At 45.2% G+C, this 14,054-nt stretch overlaps 1 protein-coding gene across 15 annotated transcripts in view; it reads right to left on the bottom strand.

Annotated features, from left to right (window-relative positions):
- The window catches only part of ATP10B (ATPase phospholipid transporting 10B (putative)), a 414,699-nt gene that overhangs the window by 89,222 nt on the left and 311,423 nt on the right, over window positions 1–14,054 (bottom strand). For 14 of the 15 annotated variants that reach the window (XR_012063132.1, XR_012063133.1, XM_072947277.1 and 11 more), the window contains one exon: window positions 13,790–13,984. Coding sequence is in view for 13 of the 15 variants with exons in the window: in XM_072947277.1 (XP_072803378.1) it covers window positions 13,790–13,984 (195 nt within the window). In the remaining 2 variants the exon portion in view is untranslated. Of the gene's footprint in view, window positions 1–12,469; window positions 13,088–13,789; window positions 13,985–14,054 lie in introns of those variants that run through there. The other variant, XM_031689384.2, reaches the window with a different exon arrangement.

Below are 14,054 nucleotides of genomic sequence, written 5' to 3'. Positions count from 1 at the left end.
AAGAGCTCCCATTTTTACAGTCTGTTTTTTTTTTTTAACATACAGTCTTCCTTCTGATTAGCCAAATTTTGAACTAATTCTCCCTCCCTAGGCAACCTGATTTATTCCATCTTCTACCACTTAAAAAAATATTTTAAAGTATTCATCAGGTATCCTCCAAATCCTTTTTGGACTTGCCAAGTCAAATTTAACTTTCCAAGTGCCCTCAATTATTGCATGTGACACAGTTTCAGGATCTGTCCTAGAGCTGAGGGTTCTTCTGTCTAAGGCAGTGTTTGAAAAGTTTCCTCTTTAAATGTGGGATTTGGGACCAAACCAATATTCCACAGGTGGTCGTTTTAACTAAGCACCACTGGCTCGCAGCTGGGTGTCTCTGATTCCAGCCAGGTTTGGAGATGTGGGCTCTCCTTTACTGTTTTTCTCCACGATGCTGAGCCCCATCTGAGCATGTTACTGCGTCTGCTTGTGCTGGAATCTGGGCTGCCTTGTGCATGACAAGATCGCTCTTCCACCATGATAGGAGGTAACCCAAGATCGAAGGGACCACACGAGAAGCTGCAAGTCCGACCAGTCTCTGTCTTCTTTCTGTTAATCCTTGGATCCCAGGGAGGTCACTGCTGTGCTACTAATAACCACCTCTGTCTTTCCTTAAGATGCAGTCTTCTCTTTATCAGGATGATGTGGTGGTGAAGAAACACTCCGTCCCTGCTGGAGGCTCATCCTCCCCAAAAGAGAGGTTGCCCATGTCCGGGTTGCGTGTCTCAGAGGCACACCTTTCTCCAGACCCATGTCCTGCCATGTGTGTCTAGGACTCTGAAAGCTGCAGAAACATGATTTGGGGACGTTCAAAAACATTTTTTTGGGGGGGGACATAGTTTAATAATTTAGCTGGTACAAAATTTGAAAAATTATATTTATATTAACCCAAACATAGTCATGGTATAGAATCAGAGTCAGGTTTTGTAGGAATTTTAGGGATCAAAAAAAAAAAAAAAGCCATAGGGACATTTCCTCCTTGCCCTGGTTGCTCTGTGCTGGTTTCCTGATCCTCTGGGGCCTGCTTTGTCTCCTCAACCGTCAGGAACATGGCCATGGAAAAGGCAGAGGTGTGGAGCCCGGGAGCTGGGGGGCGTCCAGCCCCAGGAGGTGATGAGTGGCTGAACCCAGCTGACGCGGAAAAGCAGGCGAGCTGCTGCGCTGAGTGACGCCCAGATGTGGCCAGCAGCTGGCGGGGAGCCACCTGTGGGAGTTGTTCCCTTGTGAATCCAGCCCGTTTGGAACAGCTGCCCCGGTGGACACGTCCACACACACTTGATTGTTTCCCTGCTCAGTGAGTCCACACCTGGGAACTGATTGCTATTTTAGTTTCGTGGCATGTTCACTGCTATTTAAAAACAAGGCAAATCAGCGTGGCTTGGGACGAAGACTCCATCTGGCAGATTCTGCCTCGGGGAGAAATTAAGCGGTGCGGTGCTAACCGGCATTCCGAGAGGAGACAGGGCTGATTAAGAGGTAAATAAACAGCAAGAGAGGTTTATAACCAACTGGATCCCAAGGGGAAGCAGGTGAAAGGGGGGAAACAGAGGAGGAGAGGGTGCTTAAGGTTCCGTTTCTCAAGTACTATGTGGGTTTCATAAAAACGCTTTCAAGGAGCAGGAATCGAGGGGATCTGTCAGGAGGATTAATTGTTTGTGGGAATTCCTGTTCAGTGTAGGGTGATGAGAGGAACTGGCCTTCAGGAAGCTCCAATGTCCGGCCCAGACTGGTCCGTGCTGCTACCCCAGGGTGAAGGGCGAATGCCAAGGAGAATGCAGGCAGTGCAGCAGATAAGAGCGGGTTGAATCTCAGCTTCACTGCTTACTACCTGTGTGACCAAGTTACTTAACCTCTTGGGGAGTAACCTCTTCAGCTGAAGGCAATATGACTATTTGCCTTAGAGGGTTACTGAAGGGAGCAGTGACACAATCCATGCAAGGGACCGAGCTCTTGGCTTGGCACTTGGTAAGTACTCAGTGAATACAAGCATCTTTGATGATGATGGTGACAAGGATTGTTAAAGTTACGGTGAGGGCTAACCACCACTGCCAGCCCCAGCGTTTTCTTCTTCATGCTGCTGGGATACCCACTTCATGTCTGTGATAACATTTTGTGAACTGAGCTCAGACACACAAAGTGCAGACACATGAAACTCTGAAAATCCAAACATTTTCCCCAAGCCCAGGAAAGTGGGACCCAAATTCAGCCTATTAAAGACTAAGGGTTCTGGGTGCTGGCTGCTGGGCAAACTGCCAGAAAAATATATCCTGAAAATCAGGACTGCCCAGCAGGGTCTGTTGTGAGTGCTGAGAAAGTGATTCTAAAGTTTATAGGGAGAGGCCAAAGACCCACACTGGACAACTTAATATGGAAAGAGAACAAAGGTGGAGGACTGACACTATCCAACTTTAAGACTTACTGTAAGGCTACAGTAATCAAGACAGTGTGGTATCGGCCAAAGAATGGACGAATAGATCAATGGAACAGAATGAAATGCTCAAAAATAAATTCACATAATTATAGTCAACTGACCTTTGACAAAGGAGCAAAAGTAGCACAACTGAACAAAGATGGTCTTTTCAACAAACGGTGCTGGAAAAACTGCACATCCACATGCAAGAGAAAAATGAATCTAGACACAGACCTGCTACTTTTCACAAAAATTAACTCAAAATGGATCACAGACCTAAATGTAAAATGTGGGACTATAAAACTCCTAGAAGACACCATAGCAAGAAACCTAGATGGCCGTGGGTATGGCGATGACTTTTCAGCTAAAACACCGAAGGTGCTATCCATGAAAGAAGTCACTGATAAGCTGGACTTCATTACAGTTAAAACATTCTGTTCTGTGAAAGACAATGTTAAGAGAATGAGAAGACAAGCCACTGTCTGGGAGAAAACGTGTGTTTTGCAAAAGACACGTCTGATAAAGGGTTGTGATTCAAAATATACAAAGAACTTTAAACTCAAGATAAGGAAATTAAAAAATGGACAAAAGAACTGAACAGACACCTCACCGAAGAAGATACAAGTAAGCATGGAAAGGGCTCTACGTTGTAAGTCATCAGGGAATGCAAATTACAACGAGATACTGCTGCACACCTATTTGAACGCTCCAGATCAGGAACACTAACACCACCCATTGCTGGTGAGGAGGTGGAGCAACAGGAGCTCTCACACACTGTCGGTAGGAATGCACAATGGCACGGCCACTTTGAAAGGCGATTTGGTGGTTTCTATAAAACCAAACATACACTTCACATATGACTTAGTGATTCTGCTCCTGTTTACTCAAAGGAGTTAAAAACTTATGTCCACAAAAAACCCATACAATGTCGGTTCACGGCCGCTTTATTCATAATTTCCAGTACTTGGAAGCAAACAGATGATGTTCAATAGGTGGATGAATAAACTGTGGTGCCTGCAGACAATGAAACGTTATTGAGAGCTAAAAAGAAGTGAGCCAGCGAAGCCATGAAAAGACATGGAGGAATCTTCTATGCACATTGTTAAGTGAAAGAAACCAATCTAAAAAGGCCAGATGTGGTATGATTTCAACTATCAGATGCTCTGCAAAGGGCAAAATTCTGGAGATAGTAAAAAGATCAGTAATTTCCAGGGGTTGAGCGGTGGGTAGGGATGAAGGGGTGGAGCACAGAGGATTTTGAGAGAAAAGAAACCCTTCTGTACGATATCACAATGGTGGACACATACATTTGACCAAACCCATGGAACGTATAATACCCAGAGTGAGCTGTAACGTAAATTATGGACTCTGGGCAACTATAATGCCTCAATGTTGGATCATCAGTATAACAAATGGACCACTTTGGTTGAAAATCGGGGAAACTATGCACGTGTGGGGGCCAGTTTATGGGAAGTCTCTGTACCTTCCTCTCAATTTTACTGTAAACTTGAAACTGCTCTAAAAAAAAATAAAGTCTTAATTAAAAAAAAAATCAGGGCTGGAGGAAATTTGATAAATCTCCATTTCAGGTGAGGAGACTGACCTGGCCAAGGTGTATAGCCACAAAATTTGGGTTGGAACCTCTATTCTTTCCATGGCTCCAAGGAAGAGTCAAGGGTCCTGTGGCTGGCTCAGGAATACTTGTAACACCCACTTGTCTTTGTTTTGACAGTGGTGTGCAATATCACAGGGTGGTTACGGTCTTTGGAGTCACGTAAGCCTGGCTAAAACCAGGAACTACCTCTTACACACGTAATGTGACCTTGAATCCACTGCTGAACTGTCTGACCCTCAGTTTATTTGTCTCTCTAATGGACACATAAGTCTATTGTACAGGTTTAAGTGAGAGTTTAGTAATATCTGAAAAGTGTCCAAGGACCTTAGAGCAAATGGCATTTGCTGCTGATACTACCACCATCATCACAGTTATTATCGGCTTGAAGCAACACAGGGTCACTGCTGTGGACGGAGCGTGTGGTCTGTTTTCACGAGCTGTCGTGGTGGAGTTTTTTGGCTCAAGGAGGAGCCTGGCAAGAGAGGGAAGAAACTGAAAAGGGAGAAAAGGTCATGTGGCTGCTGCCCCAACCTGGCCCTGCAAAATGGAAACGGAACAGAAGGGAAAGGAGTTACGCTAAAGGCAGCAGGGGCCTGGGGCAGACAGCAGTGGGTGCCACTGTCTCCCCACCTGGCTATTCCTTGCTTCCGCCCCCGCCTGTTGGCTACACACCACAGTGAGGAGGGCTTTAGGCTCAGGGAAGTTCCAGAAAGAAACAGCTGAGGCCACAGGAGTGGTAGGAGACTTGGACCCCTCGCTTGGATGAAAATATTGGGGGACCCGAAGATACTGACTATCCTGAGGATGCCTGGGTAACATCTGGGGAGCCTTGAGGGTGAGGACGGGAAGCCCGAAGTCCCAAATCAGCAGCTCGGGGCTGTATCATTGAGGCATGTATGTGGCTTCATTCTCACCCGGAGGCCTAACTCTTTCATGCATCTTTTATTTTCAACTGTGTGGTAAGCTTGCCGAGAGCTGGGATGACCCTGGGTCTTATATTTCTGCACCCACATGGGTTCTGTTATGATGTCTAGCACATGGGGGAGTGTTGAGTAAATATTTAGTAACTGATTCCTTGTAGATCTGTCTTCAACAGGAGGCAGTATAAGAGAAGCTTTTCCCAGCCTTAAGTCATTTTGACATCTGATCTACCTCTTTTTGTTACAGACACACCAGTGGAGACTTCCAATAATGATATAATAATATATAAGACATCTTGAGCTGTGATATGATATAATATTATATGATATAATACAATATTATAAAGCTTACATGTATTGAGTGCCTATAATAAGCCCAGCATTTAACCCACATTACCATTTAGCTGTCTAACGATGAAACGACTTTTGTTATTAGTATTGTCTCTGTTTCACAGATGAGGAAATTTAGGTTTGGAAAGGTTATCTAACTTGGGTAAGGTCACACAGGCATGTCAACCAGGGCTGATGAGTGACAGCTGGGGGACCTTCATGGCTCAGAGGGGTCTCTTGGTTCTGTTCAAGGGAGAACTACAAGGCAGATGAAGACTCTGAATCTGGACACATCGACAGAACCAAGGCTGGGTTGAGAACGGGAGCCTCAGCTTTCGAAATTGTGAGCTCCATCACAGAGAAGCGGAGGCTATAAATCCCCACCTGCCGAAATACAAATCACGCTCGTTGGCACGAGTGCGGAGCTTCAGGGACACCTGAGTTCTTGTTTTATGACTCTTCCACCCACCGAGTCTGGGGGAGAGCCCAACGCATTCCATCCTGAAATGACAAGCTGCATGGGCCCAAACAGTTTATGGCCTGCTGTGAGCACAGGGCGAGACAGTGAGATCGGGGAGGGCACCTGCAAAAATGGGCGCTTCGGAGAGGAGCCTGCAGAGCCAAGACCCGCAGGGTGGACGGAGGCAGCGGTCTGTTGGTCTGTAAACTCCAGCCAGTGGCACTTTTCACAGTCATGCTTCAAATGACACTGCGTGTTTCTCTGTTGCCCGCATTTTTCAGATTCTTCCCCCAGGCCTACTTTGCTGCGTTATGTGCTAAGTTCTATGGTGGAGAGTTTGTCTCCTCTCATGCGGTTCCCAACCCCAGCCAATGGTCTTCCTTTCTTACTCTCTTCGGGTCAAGCTCCTGGCGACCCTGGTTATCAAGGTTATAGAATTCTCCTTAGCAATGTTCGAGCTGACATTTCCTGAGTGCCACTGAGTGCCAGGCACTATGCTAAGCATTTTACATGCATTGTTTAACACCTGCAGCAGCCCCAGGATACAGTTTAGGGTGACGAATTTATGGCTCTATTTTGGTGTTAGGATGGCCCTGGTAAGGCCTGAATTCTGCCTTGTCAATCATCTCATCCCCTTTGGGTTTCCTAGAGAGATGTTATGTGGAGGAAAATAATAGTTGAAAGGGGACCAAATAGCTTCTATGTAAATAGCTGTACAATATATTCTAATGCACATTCCAGGTTAGAAGCTGTGTTGGGAGAAGCGGCTTAGGCTCTGAGCTGCATGAGGCCACCTAAATCCCTTGACTCCGTCTCAGTCTTGGTCTGGGTGTGCTCAGGTGTGCTGTGGAAGGGGAGCTGGGGAAAGAGGTCTACGCTCCAGAGGGACTTCCTAAATTCGGATTTTAAATTCTGCCACGAGGAAGAGAAGGGAAATAAGGGAGCAGAGCATAGGTTGTTGCTTTTAAAACACTGTTACCCTTATGCTGGACACCAGAAATTGACACACTGACTATAACTGACTATACCTCAATAATTATAAAAAAAAATATTGTGTAAGTGAAACACTGTTATCCTGTCTACCAGTAAATGAATGTCCTTGACTTTCACCAATAAAATAAGCAATTCCTCTCTTGTATGACTGGGGACCGTAGCAAGCAACATAAAAGCACAGGGTGGGCCTCTCGTTGAAAAAACTAGAGTTGAAACAATTAGAAATAAAAAGAAATTACTTAGGGCTAATTATGGTGCAGGCACCGAGTTAAACGGTTTGTAAGGATTATCTCGTTCGATGCACATGACCTTGGGAGATAGTGCTGATACTGGCCCCATCGTACAGATGTTGAAATGGAGGCTCAACGCCCACACATCGAGCAGCAGTTCTGAGAGAAGCCCAGGTGTGAGGCTAAGCATCCAGTAAGACGTCACATTTTAAATGTCCTTGTTGAGAATGCTTCACACACTCTCTTGCAGTGTTGCTTCGTCTAGTTGTTTCTGTACCTCTGTTACTTCCAAGCCCTCTTGTGTGTCATCTGCATATCTGTTCACAAAATATACCGTAGAGAGGTTATGATCACCATTTAAAGATGAGACAAATGGGGCCCTGACTGCTTCAGCGGCTTCATTTAGGTCACAGAGTTAACTGGTGACCGGCCCAGGATCAGGACCTCTGGCTTCCTCGGTCTCAGCCTTTCCTGTTGGGGTACTGGCACAGAAAGCGACCGGCACAAATAACAACAAATTGCCGGCCGGGCGTCCGTCCTCTCCAGCAGAACTTGCCACTGCGGGGATCCAGGCTCTCAGTGCCATGCTGCCAGAAGGCTGGCTGCAATCCTGCGGCATCTGGAATTATTTTTGTTATAGTGGTCACCTGATGCACAGAAGAGAATCTCCAACTCTTGGTAAAAAGTCAGAATTTAAATTTCTAATCTGAATCATTCATCTCCTAAGTTCCTGACATTTCTCAGTCCTGGTCTTTCTGATACCAGCGTAAGTCACACATACAACCCTGCGCTGGCACATGAACAGGCTGTGAGCTGGAACACGTCTACTCTGCTATGTGAACGCTGCTCATCCTTCAGTGCCCTCCTGAAATGTCACCTCTTCAGGGAAGGCTTCCCTCGGCTTGGATGCTTTTTGCAGGCAGATGTGTCATGCAGCCCTTTGTACACAGGCAGGGGACACTGTAGCTGTTCACAAGTTCCTCGTGATCTCTGGACTGAGAGCCCCTCCAGGGGCTCCATGTTGGTGCACACATGCTTGATCCTGAATTAGGACTGGCTGAGCAGATTAATAAGCGTGCACTGACCCAAATACTGGAAGGCTTCTGCTACATTACAATGTGCAGACGAAAATCTTCCATCACGGATTCCCTTGGTTCACACTCCTGCTTCATAATTGCAGGTTTTCTGAATACAAATAAAAATTTACTAAGCTGGATGGAAAAACACAAATCTCTTGCTGGGTATGGCTTCCAGATTCATTAAACTGAGCCCTGGGAGAAACCAAGCTAATAAAATCCTGAAGCTAATCTCTCCTTGAAGTCATCCCATAAATCTGATTAATGGGTCACCTTTAGACCACAAGCACAGTTGCTATATTAAAAGAAAATGCTTTAACAGGATTGTAATTCTGTTAACAAGGCTTCTGCTGTTTGCAAAAAGATTTTCTCACAGTAGAAACAAGCCCAGGCTGGATGATGCATGGGATTAGGCTGAGCAAAATTCTTAGGGCCTTTGTATTCAACAGCACAAAAATGAAGACATTTGACATCACTTTCTCAAATGTGTGAATCTGAGACAACATGGATAGAGCTAGTGTTTGGGATATAAGCTTCTATGTTGCTTCTCAGGAAAAATAAAACAACTGTCCTCTCAGATTTTGTATTCTCCGCCAGACATTCTGTCAAAAATCATTGATATTTAGGAAAAGGAAACATTCTTCAGGACCATCAGTTAAGATAATAACAGTTATCTAGCACATTCTTGCTTTCTATTCCAGGATCTTTCATAGAATTAAGCCACTTCAGAGTTGGAAAAACTTAAGGGATACACATTACAGAATCCCAGAGTGTGTCTGTTCCTATTAATGGGTGGAAAGCAATTCACAAGGAGTTGAAGATCAAAAATACTTAAAGGGGATGGAGTTAAGGACATGGAGGTGGCCTCTTTAACATCTGTTCTTCCTTCTCTTGTAAACTATCTCATTTTTTAATTAGTTTTTCATCTTCCCCTGGGTAGTCGATATGCTTTCAAGGCAGTGAACTTCATGCTGGGCTCTGTGGTTCAAGTATCATCTAATTAGCATAATCTCACCTCCTGCTCACAGGGATTGGTTCTGGGATGGGCATGTGACCCACTGGGGTCACTGAGATGAGGAAAAACTGAGGAGTAAGCCTCCTGGAGCTTCCAAGAATGCTTCCAAAAGCACTTTTCTTTCTCCCTTTGTGGGTTACTAAATACAGATGTGAGGGCTGGAGCAGCTGCAGCCATCTCACTACCATGAAGGAAATCTGCCTGAGGGCAAAAATAGCACAGATGGGAACTGAATGAAAAGGAATGCTAAGTGCTGCATCTAGAATGCTGATTAGCTGATTGAACTATGTCTGATCATTTGCCCACCTTAAGACATTTGTAGTGACTTAAGTAACAAAGTCTTCATTGTTTAAAATTGAGTTGAGGTTTCTGCTTCTTGCAGTAGAGAGCATCTCAATTGACACAACAGTTAAACAAAGTTGGATAATTCCTAACTGAAGGTTCTCCCAGAAACTTTATTTTTGACGTGTACTGTTTGACTCAAGAAACTCATCAAGTATGTGCTATTTCCCAAACTTGTCTGACTGTGGGTTTTGTTTTTCCATAAGTTTATCTCACAGGACAAGATCTAGTCTGATTCCTAAGTTTTGCAAAAGTAGAAACTGAGATCCAGAGATTTAAATGACTTTTCTAAGCTATTATTAGTAGTGGGTCACAGATCGAGGCCTAGCACATAGGCCTCCCGACACACAGGCCTGTGTTCTTGCTTCAAGTTCATACCAGCTCTCTACGGAAAGATGCCCCCTCATTGAAGATGAATTTTGAAAGAATAATCTAATTATTCATTTGCAGATTCGTAGGGTATTCTAAAGCAAAATCTGCAAATCAGGGGGCTCAGTGGCAAAATAAGATTTTTTAGGTCTGAAATAAAATAGGTCTGAAGTGTTTGGGAAAAAGTCTATCAGTTACCAACACTTAAAAATCAGGTTATTTCAAATAAAAATATGAATTTTTAGCTCCTCTATTAAAACTTAGGCAATCTGGCAACACTAGGCCTATATTCCCACATGGTAACCAGCTGGAGCTCAGTGGCCAGCTTTGCCTCCTAAGATGAATACAGGCCCCCACCTCCCCTGGCCCAGTTTGCCACAGTCCCCACTGCTCCCTGTTGCCTGCTACCATGTATCAGCACATGAATAATATGGCTTTCCTTTTTATAGCCAGTCTATTTCACTCAATCACCTGCCTGGCCCCCTGTAGTCACTTACTTTGTAACAATGGAAAAATTAAAATTGCCCCAATTGAGATATTAATATTTCCAAGATTCTGTAAGTTTGGAACCACATAGGGTTAAGCAAAGATGAACAGGCTTCTTTATTGTGATCTTTCCTTAGTCCTTCATGGACCACGGGTTCAGGAGGGCCAGTGTAGTTTTTCCTGTCCATGGGTCTTTTTTTTTCAAGAGACCATCTCTCTGTCACTATTATTCCACTGAATACATTTTAGGAAATATGCCACAAAACCCCCTTCTTGTCTCTTTCTGCCAGCAAGCCTGGGGACTGATGTCTCTTCTTTTTCTGGATTGTCATCACCTCGGTTTTCTGGTGTTTCCTGGAAGCTACTTTGAGAACAGAATGACAACAGCCTGGCCTGCCCAGCACAGGCCCCCAAGAACAGGTCCACTCTTCTGGGACACTTAGGGCAGAGGGTTCCTGGCAGAGCAGGGAGCATGGGACACCAGGCTGACTGAGGTCCCCAGGTATGCCTCCCCGAGGAGCCAGCCTCACTGGGGCATCTTCAGTGAGCAAAACAACACAGGAGAAAGTACAAAACAACACATGATGGGGGGGATTGGTGACAACAGGAAAACAACGCTTTCTTGAAAAACCAGCCTTGTTAGGAAAGGCGACACACTTCAACTGTTGCTTTTCCTCTCTATTCAAAGGTGAGGAATGACTACATCTCAACTCTAGGTGTTCAGGATACTCACAGCATTCAAGACAATTAGAGCCAGCTGGAAAAAAAATAAAACCCACACCTTCGGACTCAGACTGTTAGGTGTACCATTGTGGGCCTGCAGGCAGACAGACCAGAAGCTCCTCTTTTGCTAAGGAGAGGGCATGGAGGTTCTCTGAGGGGTGCTCTGGAGACAACTGAGTCCCTCGTGTTACACGATCGCCTTACAAACCTCCCCAGGCTACAGCTTTCCAAGTGGAGCTCGGCTCCTAAACCCTCTCTCATCAGCCAGCTCCAAGTCGGTCAGTTCCACGTTCTCCCCAGGGAAGAGAGCTTCTCCTTAGACAGACCAGCCCTTCGACAGCTGCAGAATGACCAGAGAAACTGCAGGACTTCTGCTGAACTGGGGTTCATGAGATCAGAGGGAAGAAGTCAGAGGGACGGTGCTTCGGGAGAAAGACGGACATTTTTCTTATTTGGCAGGAGGTCAAGCTCTCACCTGCTTCAATCATCTGAGTGACTGACTCACCCAAGACTTCTCACACTAGCCCAGAAAGTGCTCTTCACCACCGTGCGCTCTCTGAGTGCTCAGGCTTCGTCCCCTCCCTCCTTTCTGGGCTACGTGAATGCTCGCAAAATTGAGACACATGATAATTCCATTTTCTTCCCTTACTGACCCAGAGCATATCCTTTCCCTCACAACCCAGTTTGGTTACTTGCTCAATGGAGTCTTTCTATAACAACAGCATGGATAAAATAACATCAAACAACACGGAAAGACAGAGGGCGGGGAGTTTTCGTTTGGGTTGGGACAACATCAGAGAGAAAGCTTCAGGACAGCCTGATGGAGCTAAGGCAAGTTTTACAGTCTATAAATCAAGCCACTGCAGCTTGCACGTTGAGTATCATACGTCAGAAGGAGTGCTAAACACTTTCCAAGGATTATCGCACGCAATTCTCAAGACCACCCCGGGAAGTGCTCCAATTTTACGAATGACAAAATGAGTTTCAGAGAGGTTAGGTCACTTGCTTAACATCACATAACGTTAATGACTGACAGAGACCGCGTTCAACCCAGGCAGTGTCTCCAGGGCTGGTTCTCCTAATACAGTGCTCTACTGCTCCCCTGAAAAATAGGGGTGCCACTTCCTTCCAGGGGTCTCCAAACATGCTCCAACGTGCTCATGGACACACTGAACCCCAAATGGATGAGAATTTATACACAATTCTTACATCTGAAACAGCAAAGAAAACATCACATACTAAAGACCTCCAAATTTTAATATATGACTGACTCAAGCCTCGATCTTTTTTCCTTTCTGTTTTTTTGTTTTAGACCATAATCTCCACTGTGGAGAATCAAACAGCTTCACTGCGATCAAAACATGCCATCTCCCCACCCCATCCTTCCATAAACAGCAGCGACCGTGGCAGTGGCCACAGAGAGATCAGAGCTGGGCTCAAGACTTCCTCGGGCTTTCGCTTTACCTGCTATAGACGAGGCAGTCTTGGTTATTGATCATTTTATCGGATTTGTACCGCCGGAAGTCTTCCCAAGCATCCTTGATGGCCGTGACCGCCAGGATGACACAGATGGGTATCACGCTCACCGCGGGCTGGAAAGCATTGACCACGGGCACAAAATTCAGAATCGCAATGCCCACAAAATAGAGATTGGCAAACCGGTGTAGCTGCTCGAAGATGTTCTTGGGTATAAAGGACAACACAGTGTACTTGCTGGTCTTAATTTGATTCCCACGATAATGTCTGTTGGGATTCTCTTTGTGGGACCATCCTTCAAAGGGCAGGTTGGAGACCACCACTCGTTTCTTGTCTTCTTTCTTTTTCCGCCTTCTCTTCCCTTCCTTTCTCATCTCTGCTCAGTCCGGTCTCTTTAACTCTCATAGCAGGGCACTTGAGATCCCCGTGAAAGAGGTTCTTCCTGGATCAGTCCCATTGTTCAGCTGCCAGCGAGTGATGTTCCTGACATCTTTTGCTTGCCCTCTTTGCGGAAGATTTCTCTCTCCTTTCAAAACGAAAACTGAAAATAAAAAGCCGGTGTACAAACACTAGGGGAGGAATATGACAAGGAAAGAGCTTGCAGAGAACAGGTGTGTACCCACCGGGTCACTTCCTCCTACTTGTTGAGACTCCACCTGTTGGAATGCAGACGTCACACACAGGTAGCTTCCTTTTCCACCCCAGGCAGCCAAGAACAGGTGTGCCAGCTCTGGGTCCTAAAACCTACCTGGTTAAGTTCTAAAAGCAAGAATGTTTAGCCAAGGGCCACAGATGCTTTCAAAACAGCATGCATTTTCTTTTCTGGGAGACACTGCCTGTTACTCTCCAAAGAACTGCTCTTGAACTTGGTCTCCTGAGATGATCCAATCAATTCTAGAGTTTCACTCTGGAGCTTTCAACCCTACTCTTAATAATATAACACCGTTGGGTTTAATAATAGGAATGTTTACACAAGTTAAATTAAGGTTTCTAAGTCTCAGCACCATTGACATTTTGGTCTGACTCATAATTCTTTGCTGCGAGAAGTTGTCTTGTATATTGTAAGATGTTTAGCATCGTCCTTGACCTTTACCCATCAGATGCCAGTAGCACCCTCCTTCCCAGTATGGCAACCAAAAATATTTCCAGACATTGTCAAAAGCTCCTTGCAGGGCAAAACTGCCCTGGTTGACAATCATTGAATTCAACGAACTTAAGGAACTATAATGTGAGAAGAGAGACTAATTTTTGGAAAATGCTGCTAAGTTTGCATAACCTATTTGCCACAGAGGAAATGACTTCCCTTACCTCTCATATATCTGGATGTTGGAGCAGTTTATCTCTCTGTCAAAGCAGTGTTTCTTGAAGTCTTCCACACCATCCTTAACCATGATGATGAACAGGACAATGGCCAGTGGTAGCATGGTGATCTCCCTGTGGAAGACTTCCATGGAGGGCACCCAGTTCAGAATCACCAGGAACAGGAAGTAGAGGTTAGCCCACCTGAAAGGTACGAGGGAGGTATAACTGAAAGCCACAAAGAAAAATACTCTCCACGTTTTTCTTCCTAACT

This window comes from Vicugna pacos, chromosome 22, assembly GCF_048564905.1.
Source record: "Vicugna pacos chromosome 22, VicPac4, whole genome shotgun sequence".
Taxonomy (NCBI): Eukaryota; Metazoa; Chordata; class Mammalia; order Artiodactyla; family Camelidae; genus Vicugna; species Vicugna pacos.
This window is presented reverse-complemented; position numbering and strand designations above follow the sequence as displayed.